The sequence below is a fragment of the Manacus candei genome, unplaced genomic scaffold (genome assembly GCF_025592945.1).
Source record: "Manacus candei isolate 608988 ecotype Guabito, Panama unplaced genomic scaffold, ASM2559294v1 h1tg000014l, whole genome shotgun sequence".
Classification (NCBI taxonomy): Eukaryota; Metazoa; Chordata; class Aves; order Passeriformes; family Pipridae; genus Manacus; species Manacus candei.
Window position 1 is genome coordinate 54376205 of NW_026138062.1, and position 20333 is coordinate 54396537.

Below are 20333 nucleotides of genomic sequence, written 5' to 3' on the forward strand. Positions count from 1 at the left end.
CTCAGCACCATCCTGTCAAATTTTTAACAGTTCACAACAGATAATGAATATAAATATTGCACTTTTGGAGAAATTTAAACCAAGAGAACACAATTACTCAGTTTAAGTAAAAAACAATAAAATCCTAACTGTTGGGAAAAGTGTAAGTTCCATTTGCAACAATCAGAAGGAGGGGTTAGAATATCAGGGGGTTTAAAATTCCACTTATAGTTTGTGCTCAGAGACTCCAGCTGGGTTTAGAAAAGCCTGATCTCAGTATTTCTGTGATATTACACTCTGCTCAATTCATGCCTCCTTGAGAGTTCATGGATTTGATCCAAGAGTGAAGCTGGGGTACCTGGAGTAAATGTAAGGCTTAACTGATGGTGTTAAGTGTATTAGGCAAGTGTAGCTAAAATGCAGAAACATTTACCTGATCCGGCAGCCAGTGTGAATAATCACCTGGAAGTGAATTGCCTTATTCATTGATCAGGTGCTGATTTAAGACATCTAAACATTACAGCAGGGCCTGTCAGTGACAGTTCTGAGCTAATGCTCCGCTCTCTGTGTCCCCTCCAACACCACAAACCTGCTCAGTATCCTCTCTGGGAGCCAGGGTTTCTGCCTAGGCTGGAGTGGGCTGCTGCCAGCTGCGACAGCAGCTCACCTGGCTCTTGTCTGGAGATCTCTGTACCATGTTTCCATCACGTGGGTAAGACACAGCCTGGGTGCTAATGACAATAGTTATGCTGAAAAGATCTAACATATGCAAGAAAGTGGAGAAGGATTAAGCCCTGACTAAAATCAATCACTACATCTTGAGATCTCTACTTCTGAGACTGCAGAAGCACCTTCAGGTAGATTACAAAAAAAGGCAGCAGGTGCTGGTGTCTCCCACTATTTGAGCACCAAGTTAACCCAGGCAGATTGACAGGGCTTGCTCTGTTTGGTTTGCAAGGGTGTGAGGAAGGCTCTGTGATTTGGTGGGTGAAGCCAGCAGAAAGAGTTATGAATGTATGCAGGAGCAAGAAGAGATACTGGGAGTGAAAGAGAAGGCTGTTTTCAGCAATAAAACTACTAAGCTCAGGAAAACTTGACTTAGTCAACAACCAGACTGGGGTAATAATTTCTGTTGAAACAGTGCTGCAAAATTCCATTCTATCTATTTGGGCCAGGAAAAAAAGACATTATTTAAATCATTAATACTCAGGCTCTAAAATGTACAGGAGGGGAGGAACAGCTGCCCATTATTTCCAGAAGTATATTAACAAGTATGTAAAAGACTACAGCAGAGCCCATGTATACAATAAGATGAACGGATCTTTTAATGAGACATGGAGCCATAATACGAGGAGTGTGCAGGGTTAGTTCAAATTTCAGCTTCTGGAAACTTAGGAAGCATTGCTGGGAGGATTTAAGCACTTACCTCCTTAGAGAATCCACCCCACAGGATCTTGTTTTCATTGATAAAGAGCCTCTCCCCTTTCTTGGCATAAACGTTGTAGTGCCCAACCTCTTCAAAGACGACTGAGCCATCCTCCGGAGAGAGATGCCAATTGATTATTGAGTAATTTCCTACCAGGTCCCCAAACTCATCAAAATCCACTTGCTCCCCCATGTTATTGGTGAAATTTAAGTGTCGCAGATGCTTGAGAACCTAGAGAGAAACAGAGAGACACTGAACGCCTGTGTGTTTCAACCTACCACAGCACACATCTGCTGGGGGGACAGAAATGGGAAGAATGGCTTTACTACAGTCCTTAATCTCTTAGGAATCATTTAATCACAGCAGTAGGAGGCTTTCCCTCATGGATGTCACATGCACACAGAGAGCCTGTACAAACCTTGTAGACAACACAAGGTATCATGACCCCCAGGGAGGTCATCAACCCATCTGTAACACTTCCTGATGCTACCCCAACATCCATTTATCATTCTTCTTCAGTCCCTCTGAGCCACCTCTGCAAGCCCATAGCTTTTTGTGAGTGTCAGAGAAGCGGCAGCAGCCTCTGATGTGTTTCAGTCACCCATGCATCCCTCTCACCCTGCTCTTGCAAACACTCTGCATAAATACTCCCACTTGACATCTCTCGTCTCTGAATGATCAATCACTCAGAAACAGGAATGCTTGAGAAACAACTCAAACTTGACTTTTGATTGAAAAACCTCAAGCCAAATGCACTGCAGTAAAAAAACAACAAATCAAGCTCATTCTCCACATGACAGGCCTGGAGAATTCATACCACTTTTTTTTTTTGGCTCCTGTCTCCTGGTTGTGTAATTTCAAGTAATCACATTCTGCCTGTCCCCAGGAGTACACTCCTGTAATTTTAACCTCGTGCCTTAAACTGTCATATAGAATCATAGGATCGTTATGGTTGGAAAATACCACTAAAATCATCAAGTTCAACTGTTAACACAGAACTACTCTGTTCACCACTAAACCATATATGCAAGTGCCACATCCACACAGTTTTGGAACTCTTCCAAGGGATGGTGATTTCACCACTTCCCTGGACACCTTATTCCAATGCCTGACCACCCTTTCAGTGAAGAAACTTTTCCTAATATTCAGGCTAAACCTCCCGGGCACAGCTTGAGGCCATTTACTCTCATCCTGTTACTTGTTACCTGGGAGAAAAGCCCAACCCCCTTCTCACCACAACATCCTTTCATTCAGTTGTACAGAGCATTAAGGTCTCCCTGAGCCTCCTTTTCTTCAGGCTAAACACCCCCAGTTCCCTCAGCTGTGCCTCATAAGACTTGTGTTCCAGACTCTTCTCCAGCTCCATTGCCCTTCTCTGGACTTGCTCCAACACCTCAATGTCTTTTTTTTAATGAGGGGTCCAAAACTGAACACAGGATTCAAGGTGTGGCTTCACTGGGGCTGAGTACAATCATTCCCTGGTCCTGCCAGCCACACTATTGCTGATACAGACCAGGATGCCATTGGCCTTCTTGGCCACATGGGCACACTGCTGGCTCACGTTCAGCAGGCTGTCAACCAGTATGCCGTGGACAAAATCAGTTAATCCCAGGGACAACTGTAGTTGCAAAATTCAGGATCTAGATAACCTGACAGGTAAACCTAAGAAATTGTAGCGTGAAAGAAAGCCTGTGCTGGCAACTGTGATACAATTCATCCACATCATATTTTTCTTCAAAAGTTAGTTGCTGCTTTGTGCACTTATCAGATTTCTACCCACAGCCCCCCTCATTTTGTGGATGTTCTCTGCTATTTTCTCTGCAGAGCTGATCTGTAGAAAGATGAGGTGATTCTGAGGGCACTTGGCTCTCAGTTGCTTCTAGACCACTGTGGCGTAGTTGCTGCTGTGGTTCTACTGACTGCAACAGCTTATAAGCCCACTCCACTCTCTTTCACCTGCGAATGCCCAAACTTACAATTCTGGGAGGTAAAATATAAGAAAAAACCAAAATGAAATCAATTTGTCTGGGCATGCAGAGCCCTCTTCACTGCACGGACATAGAACAGATAATACCATTTGATGAATCCTTTTCACCTGGAAACACAGGGATGGGGGAACTGAATCACTTCATTAATTCCTGTCAGTTTTGCTAAATTGTCTCATTTTTCTCTGTTTCCTTTTGGGATCCTCTTATCTCAAGCTAAAATCCCCAGAGCTACAGAGATACCCTCCTCTAATTGCCTATATCAATGCCAGCCTGAGAGAGTCTGGAAATATCATGGTAGTATTACACAGGATGTGGCTGGCAATACCTTTTCAGCTTGTGTGATGCTGATGGAGGGATATCAAAATATTGCCACAGCATTCAGACTTTGAATAACGGGAGAGACAGCGAAGGCAGTATTTCTTCTGTCTTCTTATTCCCAGTGGCCCTTCTCTGCAGACCAGCTCACCTTTAAGGAGTGCAGCTGGAATGATCTCACTGAAGAGCCAGGACCTGTCCCTCTGATGGACAGAGCAAAAGAATGTGCTCTGCACTGGCACCTTGCTTTGAAGAGCAGAGGCACTGCCTAATCTGGGGAAGGAAACAGGACACTGCTCCCTTCTCATCCTCCTCATTCCGGAGGGGTACTCAGGAAGATGTTACTTGCCGAGCTCCATCAGGGAACAGTGAGAACAGAGCAGAGGCAGCTCTGAGGTCAGAGTGGGTGACAGAGTTTGCAGATCCACAGTGCTGTCTTGTACTGCATCATCTCACTTTGGCCTCACCTGCACTGGGGCTGCAATCTTGGACATGTTATCAGGAACCTTGTCCGTCAGCAGTGTAGGTACCAAGAAGGGAAGCTGCATTCCTAGCACCTTCCACAAGGTGACAGCTGTAGCTGTCAGTTGGGTCATAACATTGAGCGGAATGCCGTGTTTCTCCTCACTCCAACTCAGCATTGCACTCTCACGCAGCACTGTAGCACCCTGCTGGGTGCCACCAGGATATCTGGACTGGATATCACTGCTGGGCTGACTGCTACCTGTATAGACAGGAAGGATCTTTCCCTTCTTTTGTTGCTACATACGAGGAGACCATCTTGCAAAAACCTTTTTGAAGATTCTTCTGTTCAAGTCCTGCCTCTCTTGGCCAACTGCAGCAGCAGGACACTTGCTGGTCTTAGGGTCAGCAGGATGAATGGTGAAGAAACTTCTGGATTCCCTGGATGCATTTGTTTGTTTATTTAATTGTATAACATTAATCTCAATTAGTCTGTTCCCTTGCCTTACCTCCTGTCATTAGGATTAGTTTAGCAGGATGTTTCCCTTGGTCACACACACACACACACACAACATCTGAGGATTCAGGTTATAAACCGTCTCATGGATGACCTGATACGTGTATCTGACAGTTAATATTCATTTAAAAGCACTGATCTACAATTAACAATGTTGTCTTTCCCCAGGCACAGTATAGCAGCTTCAGCTCTGCAGCTGTAGCTGGGGAGCAGGAGAGCCCAGGTGTACCAGTTCATGCAGAAAAGACACAAGCTCTGATTAAAATCCCAAATGGAGGGGCAACAGGAACAACAGAAGTAACAAAGCCTGCAAATGCCAAAGTTTGCTTTCAAGTCAAAATTTCTAAAGGTCAGCTTATGAAATGGTAACAGAACAACTACCAGAATATGTTCCTCTTTTAGACAGCAAGAAAATCTCAGGATGATATCTGTATATTGCACAGGTTCTGCTCTCTACAGGGTGAGAATACAGTTTAAACAGACGAGGAATACATAAGCACTAAACTTTGAAAGAGGAAGTTGTAGACTCTGAATAACTACAGCACTATTTTGTAGTCACCAGTCTATCAAAGATTAGCTGAAGGCTTTACAGTCAAAAATATGTCACTGTGTTTTGTAACTAAAGATAGAAACATAAATAATCAGAACTCAATCCACAAAGACTTAAAAGACCCTGCTTCAGCCAGGGCAAGTGAATGTGTCAGGGGTACATGTATCACATCCTGGAACCAAGAGTTTATAAAAGAAGTGTTGACCTTGGTGGCTTGCATACGCTGTCAGCAGCTGGTGGAAGCCTGTGGGGAGTGCAAGCTGCTGTCTTCAGATGTCTCCTTCTGTAATTTTTCATTCTTTTTTTCCCCTCTGTCACAGGCTTCATGTTGAATTGCAATGCCTTCTAATTAAAACACCTATTATCAGAAAGGACTTGCAAGCTGCCCTCTATCTCGCCCTCCCATTATTTCTGCTTAGGCCATTCCCAGCCTTGTAGCATCCCATGCTTTATCCAGGCTACATATTCTGTGTCACATAGTTTCCACTCTTTTAGGACAATCATAAAACCAGAACATAAATACAGTTGTATTAGTCAGGCTGGCAGCACATCTACCTGTTTCTGACTGTAGCCAACAGCAAATGCCTACACAGGAGCAGAAGGGAACGTAATGCTGCCCCTTAACACTCTCACACATTTTGCAGCTCAGTGACTTTCTTGGCCAGAGGTCTTTGTACTCAATAACCTTTGGGTGAGTTTCTCTTCTACGATGTTGCACATTTTGTGTTCTGTGCAAACTTTTCACATCTACAGCCTTCCATAGCATGGAGATCTACATTCTATGAGAAAAGCACCAGAGCACCTCTTCATCCCTGTTGGAACAGAACAGCTCCTAATCTCTTTTGATGACCTTTATGCTTATGTGGGCAAAGATAAAGAACTGTCAATTTGCTAGTTGTCTTTTTTATACCTCTGAGGATTTTACAAACTTTTGTCAGATCTCTCTTCAGCCACTTCTTTCTCAGGCTGATGAGCCCTATCTGATGTTGCTGCATCTTGTACAGAAACTGTTCCATTGACCCTTCTCCAAACTTTCCTAGTCTCTTTTGTCAATTTTGAGACTTGCACATGATACTGAAGTAAGATGCACAAAAGGGATAATAAAGTGATCCCCAGGACACTCTCTCTGTCCCTTTTCTAGTGTGACCATTCTTAACAGTAGACTTGCTTTTTTTGGCTACTATTCAGACAGACTTAAGGAGTCCCCCTAAGGATCTCTTTAACTCCTTTTGTGATAAGTCAGATGTCACCATTTATTTTTATCCTCTGCTGACTATCTTTCAACCAACTGTTCATCCACATAAGGACTGAATTTGGTGACACACTACCAGAAGATGCCTTTAAGAAGCCTGAGCATACTTTATAAGTTCCTTTATCCCAGTGCTTTCAAAGTGCTTCAGGAGGTTTGTGAGGTAGGGCTTCTCTTTACAAAAGAGTAGTCATGGTGACTCCTCCTCACTACATTCTATTTTTCATTCCTGATTTTTTTTTTTTTAACCACAACTTCTAATAATGGGCTCAACTGGGCTATGCTAGTTCCTTAGATCTCCTCCAGAACCCGTTTAGAAAATGATGTCACATCTGTCAGCTTTCTAGGCCTCAGTGCCTAAGACTGTTTTAAGTGAGGGATTGGTCACCATAGCCAGTTCTTCAGCTACTTCACCTGTGAGCTCTGGCAGAGCACTTGGTGAACATCATTCACTTGCCCCAAAGTATCAAGGTTCATTTTGCTCTTGTATTCCCTAGTTTCTTTTGTAGTCACTCCAATCAGATCCTCTGCAAGTCTCCCATAAATAAATAAACCTTCTTAAGTTTGTCCATGAGGAGCACACTTTTCTTCTGTCATGGCCTTACTTTGTCTTTTGCAGTGATAATCTATGGCTCAACTGACAGTCCTACTGCTGAAGTGTTTAAAAAAGGATTTGTGAGCTTGTGCCCCATTTACAGCCTGTTTCTCATTATTTATTTTTTGGTCTGCCTTATTTATTTTTACATTTAACCTGCCAGAGTTTATGAACCTTCCAATCTTACTTACTGGACGTAAATCAGTTATTTGAAGGATGCTGTCTCGCTTTTAACAAACACTACCTAATACCTTTGTTTTGCCTTGCCAGTTTCCTTTCTCCACCTTTTCTTGATCTACAGTAGACACTTTGTGTCACTGGGGTTAAGGCCAGTGGCAGGCAAAACAACCCATTTAAATTTTGAATGCTGTCAGACAGCAGATAACTGTGCATGTGCACTGCATGTCCAAAGCTGAACTTTTGTCCTCTGGAGCACAACCTAGCTGCCAGCAGTATGGGCTAGTTGTACATTTTGACAGCAGCTGGACTAAACAAAAGTGGCATGTCCTGAATCCTCCAGTTAGTAACAAGACAGAAGATAGATCCACCAGTTAGGAGGCTGATGCAAGCAAACCCTAGGGCTCATGGCTAGAAAGAAGAAGGTGAAGATCATGTATAGATGAAAAACACTGGAAGTAGGAAAAGATTCTGGAGATGAAGGAGATGTGTGGAGACAAATGCTGGGGGATGCCCAATGATCTTGGCCAGTAATGCTTAAGAAGAGTAACTGAGAGGAGCTGCACAGCATGAACCGATGACTTTCACCTTGACAGACGTCTATTGCTGTGGAGAAAGCAAGCGTGTGATACCAAGCAGTTAAAAGTTCTAGTCTTATTGATTCTTAAAGAAACGCAAATAAACGTCAGATCTGCTAAGAGCTGTCATTTACTATGTCTCAACTGTGACAGGTCCTTAACTAGTCTCTCTATGTTGTCAAGGGCTTAATATCTTTGGCTTCCTTCTGCAGTTTCTTTCTGACGTGTTTCCTCACTAGGTCAAATGGTCTTACAAGGGACGTGAACCTGGACACACAGGTGTCTGTCCCCATAAAAGATTAACTGTTCCCTCTCCAAACACTGTGTCAAGGAATCCTGTCTTGACAGTTAACTTACATTTTCCCATACTGAGTTTTAGTTTCTGTCTACCTAGCTCTATCCAGGCCTGTACAACAGTTCTGGACTGATGAGTACCAAATGTTTTTCTCATTGCTTTGCTAGAGAGCCCATGCTGAGAGCAGCCAACAATTCCACTTCATGGCTCAATGTGAAGATAAAAAGCTGGCAACTGTACTGAAGATGGCAAGTCCTCCCTTCCATTTTGAATTGCTGAGGGCTTATTCTCCTCTCTTTTTTTGGATTCCTAATAAAGTACATGAAGAAGATGCCTTCATAATGCCCTAATAGGTGTAAGGACTTGAGAGCTTAGCAATCGCATTAGCCCAGTGGTCATAATGCACAGGATCTGGTGGTCACACCCAGTGGTCAAGTATCACATGGAAATATGCCCAGGTCAGTTCTGAAAGAGCCGCTTGTAAAATACTTTTTAAAAAAGCATTCCCTGAAGCAATAGCTTTTTGCTGTTTTTTCTATCTTCCTTTCACTTCCCATGTGCCAATCTTCTTTTACAGCCTAGCAAAACTCTAATTTTTTACTTTCTGTATCAAATCTTTAATTCCTACTGCATTGTCTACCTTGGAATATCTTGTTCTGCCTTGTTTTTATGTAGGGCCAACTCTTAGGCTCTCCCAAAGGCAGTGCTGTCATCACAGCATCAACCAGTTCTGACACAAAGGACCTGAGCAGGCAGGAAGGTGCTGGCCCTAGTCCCTTGGATCAGTAATACCTGTTTCCAGAAGCCTGAGGCAGAGGAAGAGGAATTGCACCCTTCTGCCCAGAGCACTCTTCTTGCCAGCAGGAACTGAAGTTTCCTTCCCCTCTATAATCTCTTCTCCTTCCCTACTGCCCTTAGTACACCAACGGGTGACAACATGTAGTGCTCATGTTGTTTTTAAAACCAAGAAGCCAAGATATGCCAACACCATTAATCCCGTCTTTATCCAAAAGTGGTTCAGAAGATAACAGAGTTCTTCAGTGAGTGAAGAATGTGATTCATTACCTCATACCACCTGTGACATTTAGAGAATCACAGAATATCCTGAGTTGGAAGGCACCCACAAGCCTCATCGAAGCCCAACTCCTGGCCCTTCGCAGGACATCCCCAGGAATCACACCATGTGCCTGGGAGTATCATCCAAGCGCTTCTTGAACTCTGCCAGGCTTGGTGCTGTGACCACTGCCCTGGGGAGCCTGTCCCAGTGCCCAACCACCCTCTGAGTGCAGGACCTTTTTTCATCTAATATCTAACCTAAACCTCTCCTGACACAGCTTCATGCCATTCCCTTGGGTCATATCACTGGTCACCAGATTCCACCTAAGCTGCTTGCTTTCTGTTGGTTTTCTGCTCTGAAGTGACTGTTTAAGACTATATGGGTAACTCAGGGGAGAAGTTGAAAGGAACCCAGGAACAGAGCTGTGATTCCTGCTGTAAACACCCCACAAAAAATTTGGATGTCTTTCTGTTACACATATCCAGCTTCATGCACAAGGAGTGCCTGGTCTGTAGATGGGATACTGAACAACGCAAGCCAAAACAATGTAGACTAGTCAAGACCCGCTGTACAAGGCCTGATCTGTACTCTGGGATTGAAACTGTCAGGTTGGCAATAGTGCAGATGAACAAAGGGAGATAAACTCTGGAAGAAGGGCTGGTGTCAAAGAGTTGAAGAGAGAGAACACTGATAGTCAGCCATAGATACACTGATAATACTGCAAAGAAAATCTGGCAAGATGGGTGAATGTCTCAGCTCTGAAGGATCTGCCAGTGACTTTAAAAACAGGGTGAAAGCAAGAGTTCAGTTCAAGACTCAAGAATAGCTGTACAAAAGCTGAGAATAATTTAAGGACATTAGAAGTTGTTATGCTTTGATAAGAACTGAAGGACTTCCTTGTGAATCTAGGTAGGTCACTGGATAACATGACTGAAGGCTAAATGTGTTTGACAAACACCATGTGCCGTATGTTAGAAGTAGTAATTTAAGCTATTCATAATCTTTATTGAAGAAAATTAACTAACCACTCAAGACAAAGACCTGCTCATTATTGTAGGCAGCACAGTGAAAACACTCCGTGCATTACGCAGCTGAAAGAGCAAACAAAATATTAGGATATTAAAGTAAGAAAGAAAATTATGCTGAAAATATGGTGCCAATGTACTACATTAATAGTACAGTCTCCCCTGGAAAATGCAGTTAGTTCTGGTCAGTTGATTAGAGAAGAAGAATAAAACTAAAGGAAGATTAGAGAGGTCCAGAGGTGGTGATGGTAGCTCTTCGACCATCAGTCTGACTTCTATTTCTGACTTCAAGAGAAATAGAAGTGTGGAATTGTTTAATTGTTTATGACACATTCAGTGATTTGTGGGAAAGAGGTGATATATTCTCAAAGAAACAGAGACCCCTGTCCCTGCAAAGGCAAGACTATTCAGGTCTCCAGAGAAGTACAGGACATCAAGCTGACATGACAAGATGTGCTAATTGTCATGTTGTAACTGATAATTGGTTCTGTTCTGCTTCTGCCAAGGATATGAGATCCCTAGGCAGATGAGAGCTGGATCTTCCTCCACCCTTTCCCTTGGCCATTGCCCTCTCCTTGAGGAGTGGCAGCAAAGGTGCTGATGTGCGGAGCCATGCATACATCTTGTCCTTTTTGAGAAAGAAGCAGATCCTCCAATAGAAACTTGCAGAAATTGGGAGAGGGAGGAACTCAGGTGAACTGTGTTGGAAACACATTACTTGCTACTCAGAGGAGGGTGCTTGGAGCTTCCCTTATCTCATGCTATGCTGTGAGTGCTTTGTCTGCTTGGAAAACTGAGGAAGCCTAGTTTCCTATGACAAGGACCAATTTTACTGCCTGTAACTGGGATTAATTTCATGGGATAGCTTATATGGTCTTCTTGCCAGCAGCCAAGGAACACTGCTCTGCTGATTCAAAACTGCAGTAGCTTTGACACTTTCTTGACAGTGAGAGGTGACAGAAGTAAATTAATAGCTGCTACAGCAGTAGGAGCAAGCAACTTAATGTCAAAGGCAAGCATTTCAAAATGGCACTTGATATAAAATGGGACTAATCTGATTTAGGGTCAGATTTACTCCAGTACTATATTTACAAAGATGTCCAGAAAGAAACCAAATACAAAAGCCTAGTAGATTTCACAACAGAGGCTGCATAAGTCAGGTCTGACTGAGATACTTCAGAAAAACCCAATAGGTAGGTATTTACTGGTGTTTGTAGATGTCTCAGTTACACTACAGATCTGGGTCTAAAATACCTCTTAAAGACCTGTTTGATGAGTCACAGAGCTACCCACAGGAATCAAGAAATGATCTTAAAGTATTCTGGCATTGCATGGCTGCTTTTTCCAGACTGATTTAACCATCAGTCAGGAGGTCACAGGACAGAGGATGGGACCAGGATATTTTGTTTTCTGAAGGTCCTCCACAACTCATGCTGGCCCTGTGCACAGCTGCAATTTCAAAAGCAATCGCCTACAGAACATAAGTCCTGAGCTTGTACTGAATTTTTTCTGTGTTCATTAAAATAAAAGCTTATTAATTAAGGAGTTGCTATCCTCATCATACAAATAAAGCTCAAAGTAGTTATTATGGTGTGCTCTAAAAGCAATAATCCATCACAGATCCTCCAGCCAAGGCTGTGCGACACAAGGGTTATACTAACAGAAAGTAGAACATAAAAATCCTGGAGAACAAAGAACAAAAAATGACCAGGCAACATATTAATAAGTTCCTTGAACATATTGATCATATCGAAAGGTGTCAGGTATGCCTGATCCTCATGACATAAGGCTTTAAGAGAGAGATAAAGAGGACAGAAAGCTAAAGAGAGAGCTAAGGAGGAGCAGGAAAGCCAAATGAACTACCCTTGCTATCAGAAAAAAAACATGGACATTCTTATCCCAAGGGCACTTGTTTTGGAGCCATAATGTGACATTAACTCAGGTAGAAGGTCCTTAAAAAGAGATTAGAGAGTAGCTTGAGCTACTGAATTTGGATCTAAAAGGCTGACAGAACCAGACAGTTCCTCACAGTACTCCATAACTAATAAAAAGACCACTAATACAGTAGGTTTATGATATACACATAAAAATGTCACTGGCTTTGAAGGACAAAGTCAGTATGCTATCTACTATTATTCAATACAGCAATTCCAATCCACCTTTCTGCTACACATGCACATGTAATGCACTCCCAACAGTGTGCCTGAAGTTCCCCCCATGACAGTCTGTGAAGAGCACGAATCACAGCTAACTCCTCTTATAGAGGCTTGGATTTCTGCCCAGTGGGCTGCTCCAGAGTCAATCTCTGGTGGGCTGCAATAGCTGCCAAGCAAAGACAATACTGTAAAAGGTGGAGGGATGTCCTCTGTTACCGAAGGCTGGTTAGTCTGACATCAATCATAGGAAAACCAGTGGGAAAACAAGAGTTTAGGGTTGAGGATCAATTAATACAAAACTATAGGAGAGAAACATAACTGCTGCAGCCAATTAGCTTTGAGGAAAACAGATCTTCTTAAATCCAAATTTGGTTGGCAAACACACCCCTTCAGAAGTGAAATATCTGAGCTTTACATTTAATGTAAAGCATCCGTTCATGGATCAAGAATTGCCCAACAGATATGAACAGAGACAGATCATTAGTTTGTGGGGAATTCCTCCAGCCTCAGTAAACAGCTCACTGCTTCCCAATGTGTTCATCAATACTCTGGCAGCAGATACAAAACACTGTTGGGAAAAATTTGCAGAAAGTTCATGGATTAAGGTAATGGTAAATAATATTCAAGACAAAGCATTTCCCCCATATGACCTTCAAACATCTGTGTTTAATACAGTGAAATTCAGACATATGCACGAAGTCATAAGAAATTCAAGCCACAGGCACAGAAGGGGTACCACATGCTGCAAAGTATTACTGGCAACTTAATGCAACCTTTCCATTGCATGCTGTGGCAAGGAAAGCTTACGTACTTTGTGCTCCTACAAATGAGGAAGTAATAAGAGTATGCAAATGTGGGATTTTTTTTCACTGTCTGGCTGTGCTGACTCTGTTGAAGGAATACTAAATATATGCCAAAAAGAAGGATGAGTAAATGGACAAGATACAGAAGTAAAGCAGAAAATATATCCTAGTTATAAGATAAGCCCACTCTGTTTAAATTATCAAGGTAAGACTGAGGAATAATTTGATCAATGTGCATAAATACTGTATGGAGAAAAATGATGCATACTTCATCTGGACTTTTAAATCTAATAGAGCAAGGCCAAGTAAGGACCAATGAAACTAAAGGTCAGTTAAATCCCATCTGGAAATCAGACATGATCTGTGACAAGAGATGTGACCCGCCATGGATCATTCTAATTAAAAAAAAGGTCTACTAGTCAGCATGTCTTTGGGGAAAATAAATCATGCTAAACAGAAGTTTGGCTGTCAAACACAGCCCTTCAGAAGTGAAATACCTAGGTTTCAGATCTGAAGAGAGGCACCCCTTAGCTGAATCAAGATTACTTACTTTCCTGAATGTGGCATAAATTTACATACTTTGTTACACAAAAGGTTTCATGATCATTTGGAAAGTGACATTTTTTGGGTGTCTGTTAAGGTTTTGTGGAGAGATACGGTCTCTGGACAGACAAAGGTACAATGACAGCTAATTGTCAGTACTGTTAGATGATACTTTGTACTGTACTCTGCATGCTGCTTCTGTACTTGCAGCCACAATATGAAAAAAAATCACAGTCAGTCTAATTGCTTTGGTTTCACTTGTAGCAAATATAATATGGAGAAGTCGACTGGGTACAATGGCTCAGGGTGCTGTGTACAAATGGTGAAGGATCTATTGGCAGAAGTCCTGACTGAGTAAATAATGTTTTAATGCTCCTGGGAGGTCATCCTACTGCACAATAACCGTTATGGTGAAGTATATAACAGCTTAAGATAGGGCTCTTTTTATAAAGTCTAAATTTAATACTAAATAATACAAAAATACTTGTCCAATTATTAAAGCTATAAATAACAGAGCCGAAGGTTATCCTATAAGCTCAGTGTTTTCAAGTAGCATAATTCACATATATTGTCTCGTGTAATTGAAGTCTGATTGAAATGTCTTTTCTGGGAGGTGTTTACTGTTGTCTCTACCCAGCTGTGCAGAGAACAAAGCTATATATGTGTCCCTTTGCACCCATTTGCTTTTGCTCTCTTCTAACAGCCCTTTATGGATCAGTCTCTTCAAAGTCCCAATGAGGTCTGAAGCTGCATCCTGCACAGAATACTGCTGATACTGCTTTGAAGAACTGTGCCTTTCTCTAGGCCAGGAGGAAGTCATAGCTTTTGACTGTAAATTCTTTCCTATTTGGAACAATACAATGAGTTACTTCAATGATTGGGTTAGCTGCCTTTGTTAGAATGAGAACCAACTGGTTCTGCACACTGTGTCATTTCTTTCAACAAAACCATAGTAATTCATGAAACCTGAGTTTAATGGTTATTTATAATCTAGACAAGAACCACTATCCATGAAAAAAACAAAACAAAGAGTGCTGAAGTTTCCTGTAGTCACACTGAGTTGACTGAATTCATGCAACTGTTTTGGACATTCACAATGGGCATCTGTTGCAAACACAACCATCGTCCCATCAGTGGTCAACTAACATCCCAGTGGATTCACTTTTACTGTGTTTGGGCACAAGTTCCATTTGGCTACTAGCTTAAATCTGGTTTTTCCATTTCCTTTATCAATTTAAGTCTTGGACAACAAATAAAACAAATAAATCAAGACTTTGATTTCATGTAATTCCTTCATGTAATTCCTCCTACAGACACAGGTAGAAGTCCTTTCTGAGCAAAATATTGCTTCTAGTCCAGTGGGAAGATCACTCATAATTTTACAAGGCAAAAGAGTCACTGTAACACATAATTTGTTTTCCTTCCTCCAAAATTCACCCACTGTGTGGAGTAACACCAGTCCTTCATAGTGCATGAAAGTTCAGTTTGGCGATAAAACTCTGTGGCTGGTTAGTAAAGCATCTGTGAGGATGGCTGACTACCCAGAAAGAAAAGAAATAATAAACTATGCTATGATTACCATGCCTTTGAAGTTAGCTTCAACTCTACCTTGGGATAAATGGAAATCAGCCAAGTCAGAGGGATGGTTATAAAATGAAACTAAATGTTTTTATAAGCCGGCTTGTTTGCTCATCTCACTTTGTGAGTGCCTTTAGGAAGCTCTCAAGGTGCCCTTTGTCACCAGCTCCATTTGTGAGTAGCATCAGGAAACGTCAGTCCTAGAAAAAACTTTACATCCTTTGGGGTAACAGAGCCATGCTGTGTATTTGTAGAAGATACTGGTGTCTGATGTCTTGGTAATTCCCATTATAGGCTGCAAAACTGACTTCTTTTTCCCAAGTGACAGAGGTACTGCATAAATGAGCTTCATAAATACAAGAAAACACTTCTTTTCAAATACAGCTTTTGTTGCAATGCAGCATATAAAAGACTATATAAAAAAAACTTTTATGAAAAATTCAACATCCTTGGGAGCAGGCAAGAATACTGTGGGTTTTGTCAGCAGGCAGTGTGTAGTACCCCAATCCAAAAGAATCTGAGCCATTTTCTACCAAGTAATTAATAACCACAACTCCTTTCTTCACAACAGAGAGACTGTGCTGCATGCAATTCATTCACCCTTCTTCTAGCAACCTTATCAGGGCGATGGCTTCCCAGCACATTTTCTACTAATGACATTCTAACCCCCTGCTCTAGTAAGGTCCAGTTAAGTCTTTCTCCTTTTAGTTGCAGAGGCATCTAAATCATACTCCATTTATTGTCTGCTTAGATGAAGATCTCACAAATGATGCTCTCTGCTGCTGGCAAGCTGTTATCTCCAAACTTATGAATAAGCAATCATCTGTTATTGCCCTTGTGGGGAAATAGCTGTGTTTGCTCTATTGACTCACGTTGCTGTGTGTGGCTCAAGTTGTCTGCCCCTCAACTTGGTCTCCTGCAACAAAGGCACACTGCTTGCTTTCTATTCGTAACAAATATTATCTCCAGTGCATTTGTAATGAAGACTAGATGAAGTTTTGCAATTGCCTGATATTCAGCAGCTTCCTCTGTCTTCCTTGCAATTCTTCCCAAATGACTAAATTTCACACTGGCCACAGTCAATAGCTGTTCTGATACTGTTTAATTCCTAATACCACAAAGCACTTGTTTTTCAACTGTTCAGACAGTTTAACAGACACAAAAAATTGATTAAATAAGCCACTAGGTTCAAAGGTCTGGAGAGACGTATGTCATCCAAGGCATCATTTACTTCTTTAAAGCCCTGCAGAATCAATTTCCAGCCAGGCAGACATACCTAAATGTAAAGCTAGAGAAGGCACCAATCCATTTTTACCTCTTCATAATGCTTATCACCAGCACCAAGGAAGGAACTGTTGGCTGGGAGGTGCAGAGGTGTAATAAAGGACTTCAGGTGTTGCTAGGTGAAGCGAATTTGTATTTGTTTTTGTTTTGTGGAACAGCATATGGCAGCTTTTCACTAAGTCTGAGATCAATCAGATTTCTAGGCATAAAATAATTTACACGAACATGTCTTTAACCTGCAAATTATTAGCACAACACATTTTTCAACCAGTGCAGTATGCTTTGCCTTGGTGCATAGAAGAGCTCTCATTTTTCACTCATGCCAAAGTTCGCAGTCCACAGTGTAACCCCAACCTGCAAATTGTCTAGGAGTCAATCCAAGGATGCTTTGCTCCATGACCCTGTGACTGTGCACTTTTGCCTTCTCAAATCTCTGGGAGCCTATCTTGCCCATTTAATTGCAATGCTTTTACTGCAAGACAGAAAAAGAGGCCCATCAGCTGCAATCATCAAGAACCCAAATGAACGAGCAGAAACTGAGTGAACTATGTCTGAAGAAAAGACAGGTCTTTCTTTCCTCTTCTCACACAGAAAAAAGATGAAGTAGTAAATATTTGCTTTGAAGGACAGATTAGGATTCCCTACTAGTTTTCTCCCTATTTTTTTGCAGGACCACACGGTGTTTGAAATGAGACAGAGACACAGAGAGCCTTCTGTAAATGCTCAGAGGAGAACTGAACAGAAGACCAAACAGACTTGCTGTTAGAAGTGATCATGGAAATTGCCACATGGGCAGAGACCAATAAAATGAAGGAACTTGAGGGACTTAGAAAATCTTATCAGGGAACATATTAAGAAAAAAGGGCTTCAAAAGCAGATTGATTGAACTGTTATGGAGAAACAGGCCAAAGATGCAGGGGAATTTTGAAAAAGAGCCATTATCAGTACAGCAGTTCTGAGCCCATGTCCTACCTCTTGCCATACCTTCCCACTACTATTCTGCAGTTTATGGGAGAGCCTCTGTTTGAGGGAGATAAGTCACAAATGAAAGCAACACACAGAGTTAGCTCGACTCAATACAGTCTCTTAAATTAAAAGTCACAACCCACCAGCAGAAGAGAATGGGCAGCCAGAGGTACTGGAGATCTTTAAGAGGATTCTTTCTCTTGTACTATGTGCAGTCATGAACTTTAATTCTTAGCACTTTTTGTAAAATGTTGCCTTGTCCAAAAGTGACAGAATTTATACATTTTGTTCTAAATTTCCCCGTACCTTTTTGTTACCTAAACAAAACACTGCAAAAAGAAGTATTTGACCTGATCTTGTTCAATATTGTGCAGGACACAACAATGGCACACACAGAGAATATTATCTGCTCTTTGCAGGCATCTTGCAAAGGTGTGCACCTGGATTATCTTCTGCCTTGCAGCAGGGTAGATTCTTAAAACAAGACAGCTCAGATTGCTCAGAGTAAGGGCAGCACAGACATCCTAACAAGGTCTGCAATTTTCTGTAGAGTTCCAAAGTGCCAGCTTTCCCATTTTCAGAAAAAGGACTCTGAACCCCCTGGGCAGCTCTGCATGCAAAGTGAGTGGCACAGCTTCTTCCAGACACAGCTGGGAAGCTGTCCTGCCTGCTCATCATCTTGGCTTGTGCCTGTGTCTCTGCACATGCTGGGGACACCTGAGAGCTTGGGCTGGCCAGTCCCATCTCTAGTGGGGATGTCCACAGCCAGCTCAGAGGTGCTGGTAAAACAAAAGGAAGCAAGACTGGGTTTATAGACAGGGTCTGTCACAGATCACTGCCTAGTGTGGAGAAAATGACTAAGCAGTTTCTCATACAAGTAGAGACAAAAGTTAGTAGTATTTGATATTTAAACTCAGGAGACACAGAAAAAACCTGTGCTCTCCATGCTGAGAGCCTTCTTAAACCGTAGATGGTAAATTCTGAATAGGAGAACTGCATCTGATTTACAAACAGTAATTATGTGCTAGGCTTCCTGCTGTCCAGTTCAAATGAACTGATTACTGAGGTAAAAATGCTGTTCTTATATACAGACCCACAAAAGCATCCTTCACAAATTAGATACAACAAAAAGGTTGTATTACATCCTCCAAAAGGTTTGTATTATAATACATAAAATTAGCAATTAGCAGACAACGATAAAAACTCATATGTGTTAATAAGATAATGTCATTGAAAGGCAACAAAATTAAGTGGTACATAATTAAATTGTAGAACCCATCATTTATCCTCCTCAGCCAACACTCCCACTGGCAAGGGCTGCTCTGGACAGGAGCTCAGGCTAATGGAGCCAGCAAGTTCACCAGGTTTGCTTTATCTGTACCACACATCCCCTGGCCAGTAATTGCAGACTTTATTAGCAGCTGCTGCCTCCAGTCACGGGTATGGAGGCTTCCTATGCTGTCCTTGCACTCTCAGGTCACTTCCCATCAAGAAAACTTTGAGCTGATTGTGAGAAAGGGAGCGGATGGTGACCACTGGCAGAAGGACCTCTGCAAATGAGATTGACTTTGCTAGAAAGCTTTTTTCTGCCTGGTTGTCAGAAAACATCTCTGTGGAGATGCTGGAGGATGCTCGTTTGTGAGGTGAACTCACTACCCTGGGGCTGAGGAAAGCTTCCTGAGGGTAATGAGCCGCAGTGCCTGGTGTGAAGTAGGTGCGCACACAGATTTGGCACTAACCTGCTATTCATGTGTTTGATTTTGAAATGAAGTGAAAAAAATGCACAGATATCAAATATGCTTGATAGCCAACACCATTTGATGGCAGTCATTTCAAGTACAGCCTGTTGCTTTGTAGCATTCCCTATTCCTGCCCATTTGTGTTATTCCCCACGTATTCCTCCTTGATGCTGATTCCCTTCTTTTAGACAAGCATGTATACCCAAAAGCCTAGATCAGCAGGATGCTTTACATTTTGATACACATATCCTTCAGCATCAGACAAGCAACATAGAAATGAGAGGTCATTCTTCCTAACTATGGAATCTTCAACCAACACATTATTTTATTTAGCAATGGCATGAATATCCTGCTTTACTTTCCAAGCTGACAAGGTATAAAGGAATGAATAAAAACTACATTTATTCTGGATCATTTTTAGTGGCACAGGGAAAGCTAAATCTGTGACTTGCCCACTTCTACCAGTATTTTCCTGAAAAGAATAGCAGCTTTGGAAGACAGAAAACTCAGAGGGAGCCAGCAATCACAGGATTCCTCTAAACCAGCATCAAACCCTGCACTCACCAACTCTGAGTAAAGTGGTTTTGGTAAACCCAATCAGGTACCCAGAGCAATAGTTTCCCATAAATGCCAAGACAAAGCCTTTTAGTTTGATCTGATGGGTGTTTTTGAGTTGACTGAGACAAGACAGGAACAAACCGCTTTTCCCACACACATATGTTGGCTCAATATCTGCAGTCTGTGGCAAGGAGAGCTTTTGTTTTGGTTAGACTATCCCAAAGAGAGGAAATTACCCATGCAAATCCTCCTTTCTTTCACCTGTGTTGTTCTGATTTCAGGCATGCTTGAGCCCAAGTTTTTTATGATGACCAGAATGGGGCAAACAGAATTTGTTACGTATTTGCCATACTGTCATTTGACAGCCCATGCTAACTGTGGTCTTTAAGAATGCAGCAGATATTAAAACCATGCACTGAATACCATACTGGATAGCATGATCAAACACATGGTAAGGTACAGAGCATTCACAAAGGATCAGAAGACAAAATGC

The 20333-nt window shown here is 41.9% G+C and overlaps 1 protein-coding gene across 2 annotated transcripts in view; it reads right to left on the minus strand.

Moving 5' to 3' along the window:
- The window catches only part of CASR (calcium sensing receptor), a 75078-nt gene that overhangs the window by 8294 nt on the left and 46451 nt on the right, over positions 1-20333 (minus strand). For both annotated transcript variants that reach the window (XM_051779470.1, XM_051779469.1), the window contains exon 5: positions 1406-1636. In XM_051779470.1, the coding sequence (XP_051635430.1) occupies positions 1406-1636 (231 nt within the window). The remainder of the gene's footprint in view (positions 1-1405; positions 1637-20333) is intronic.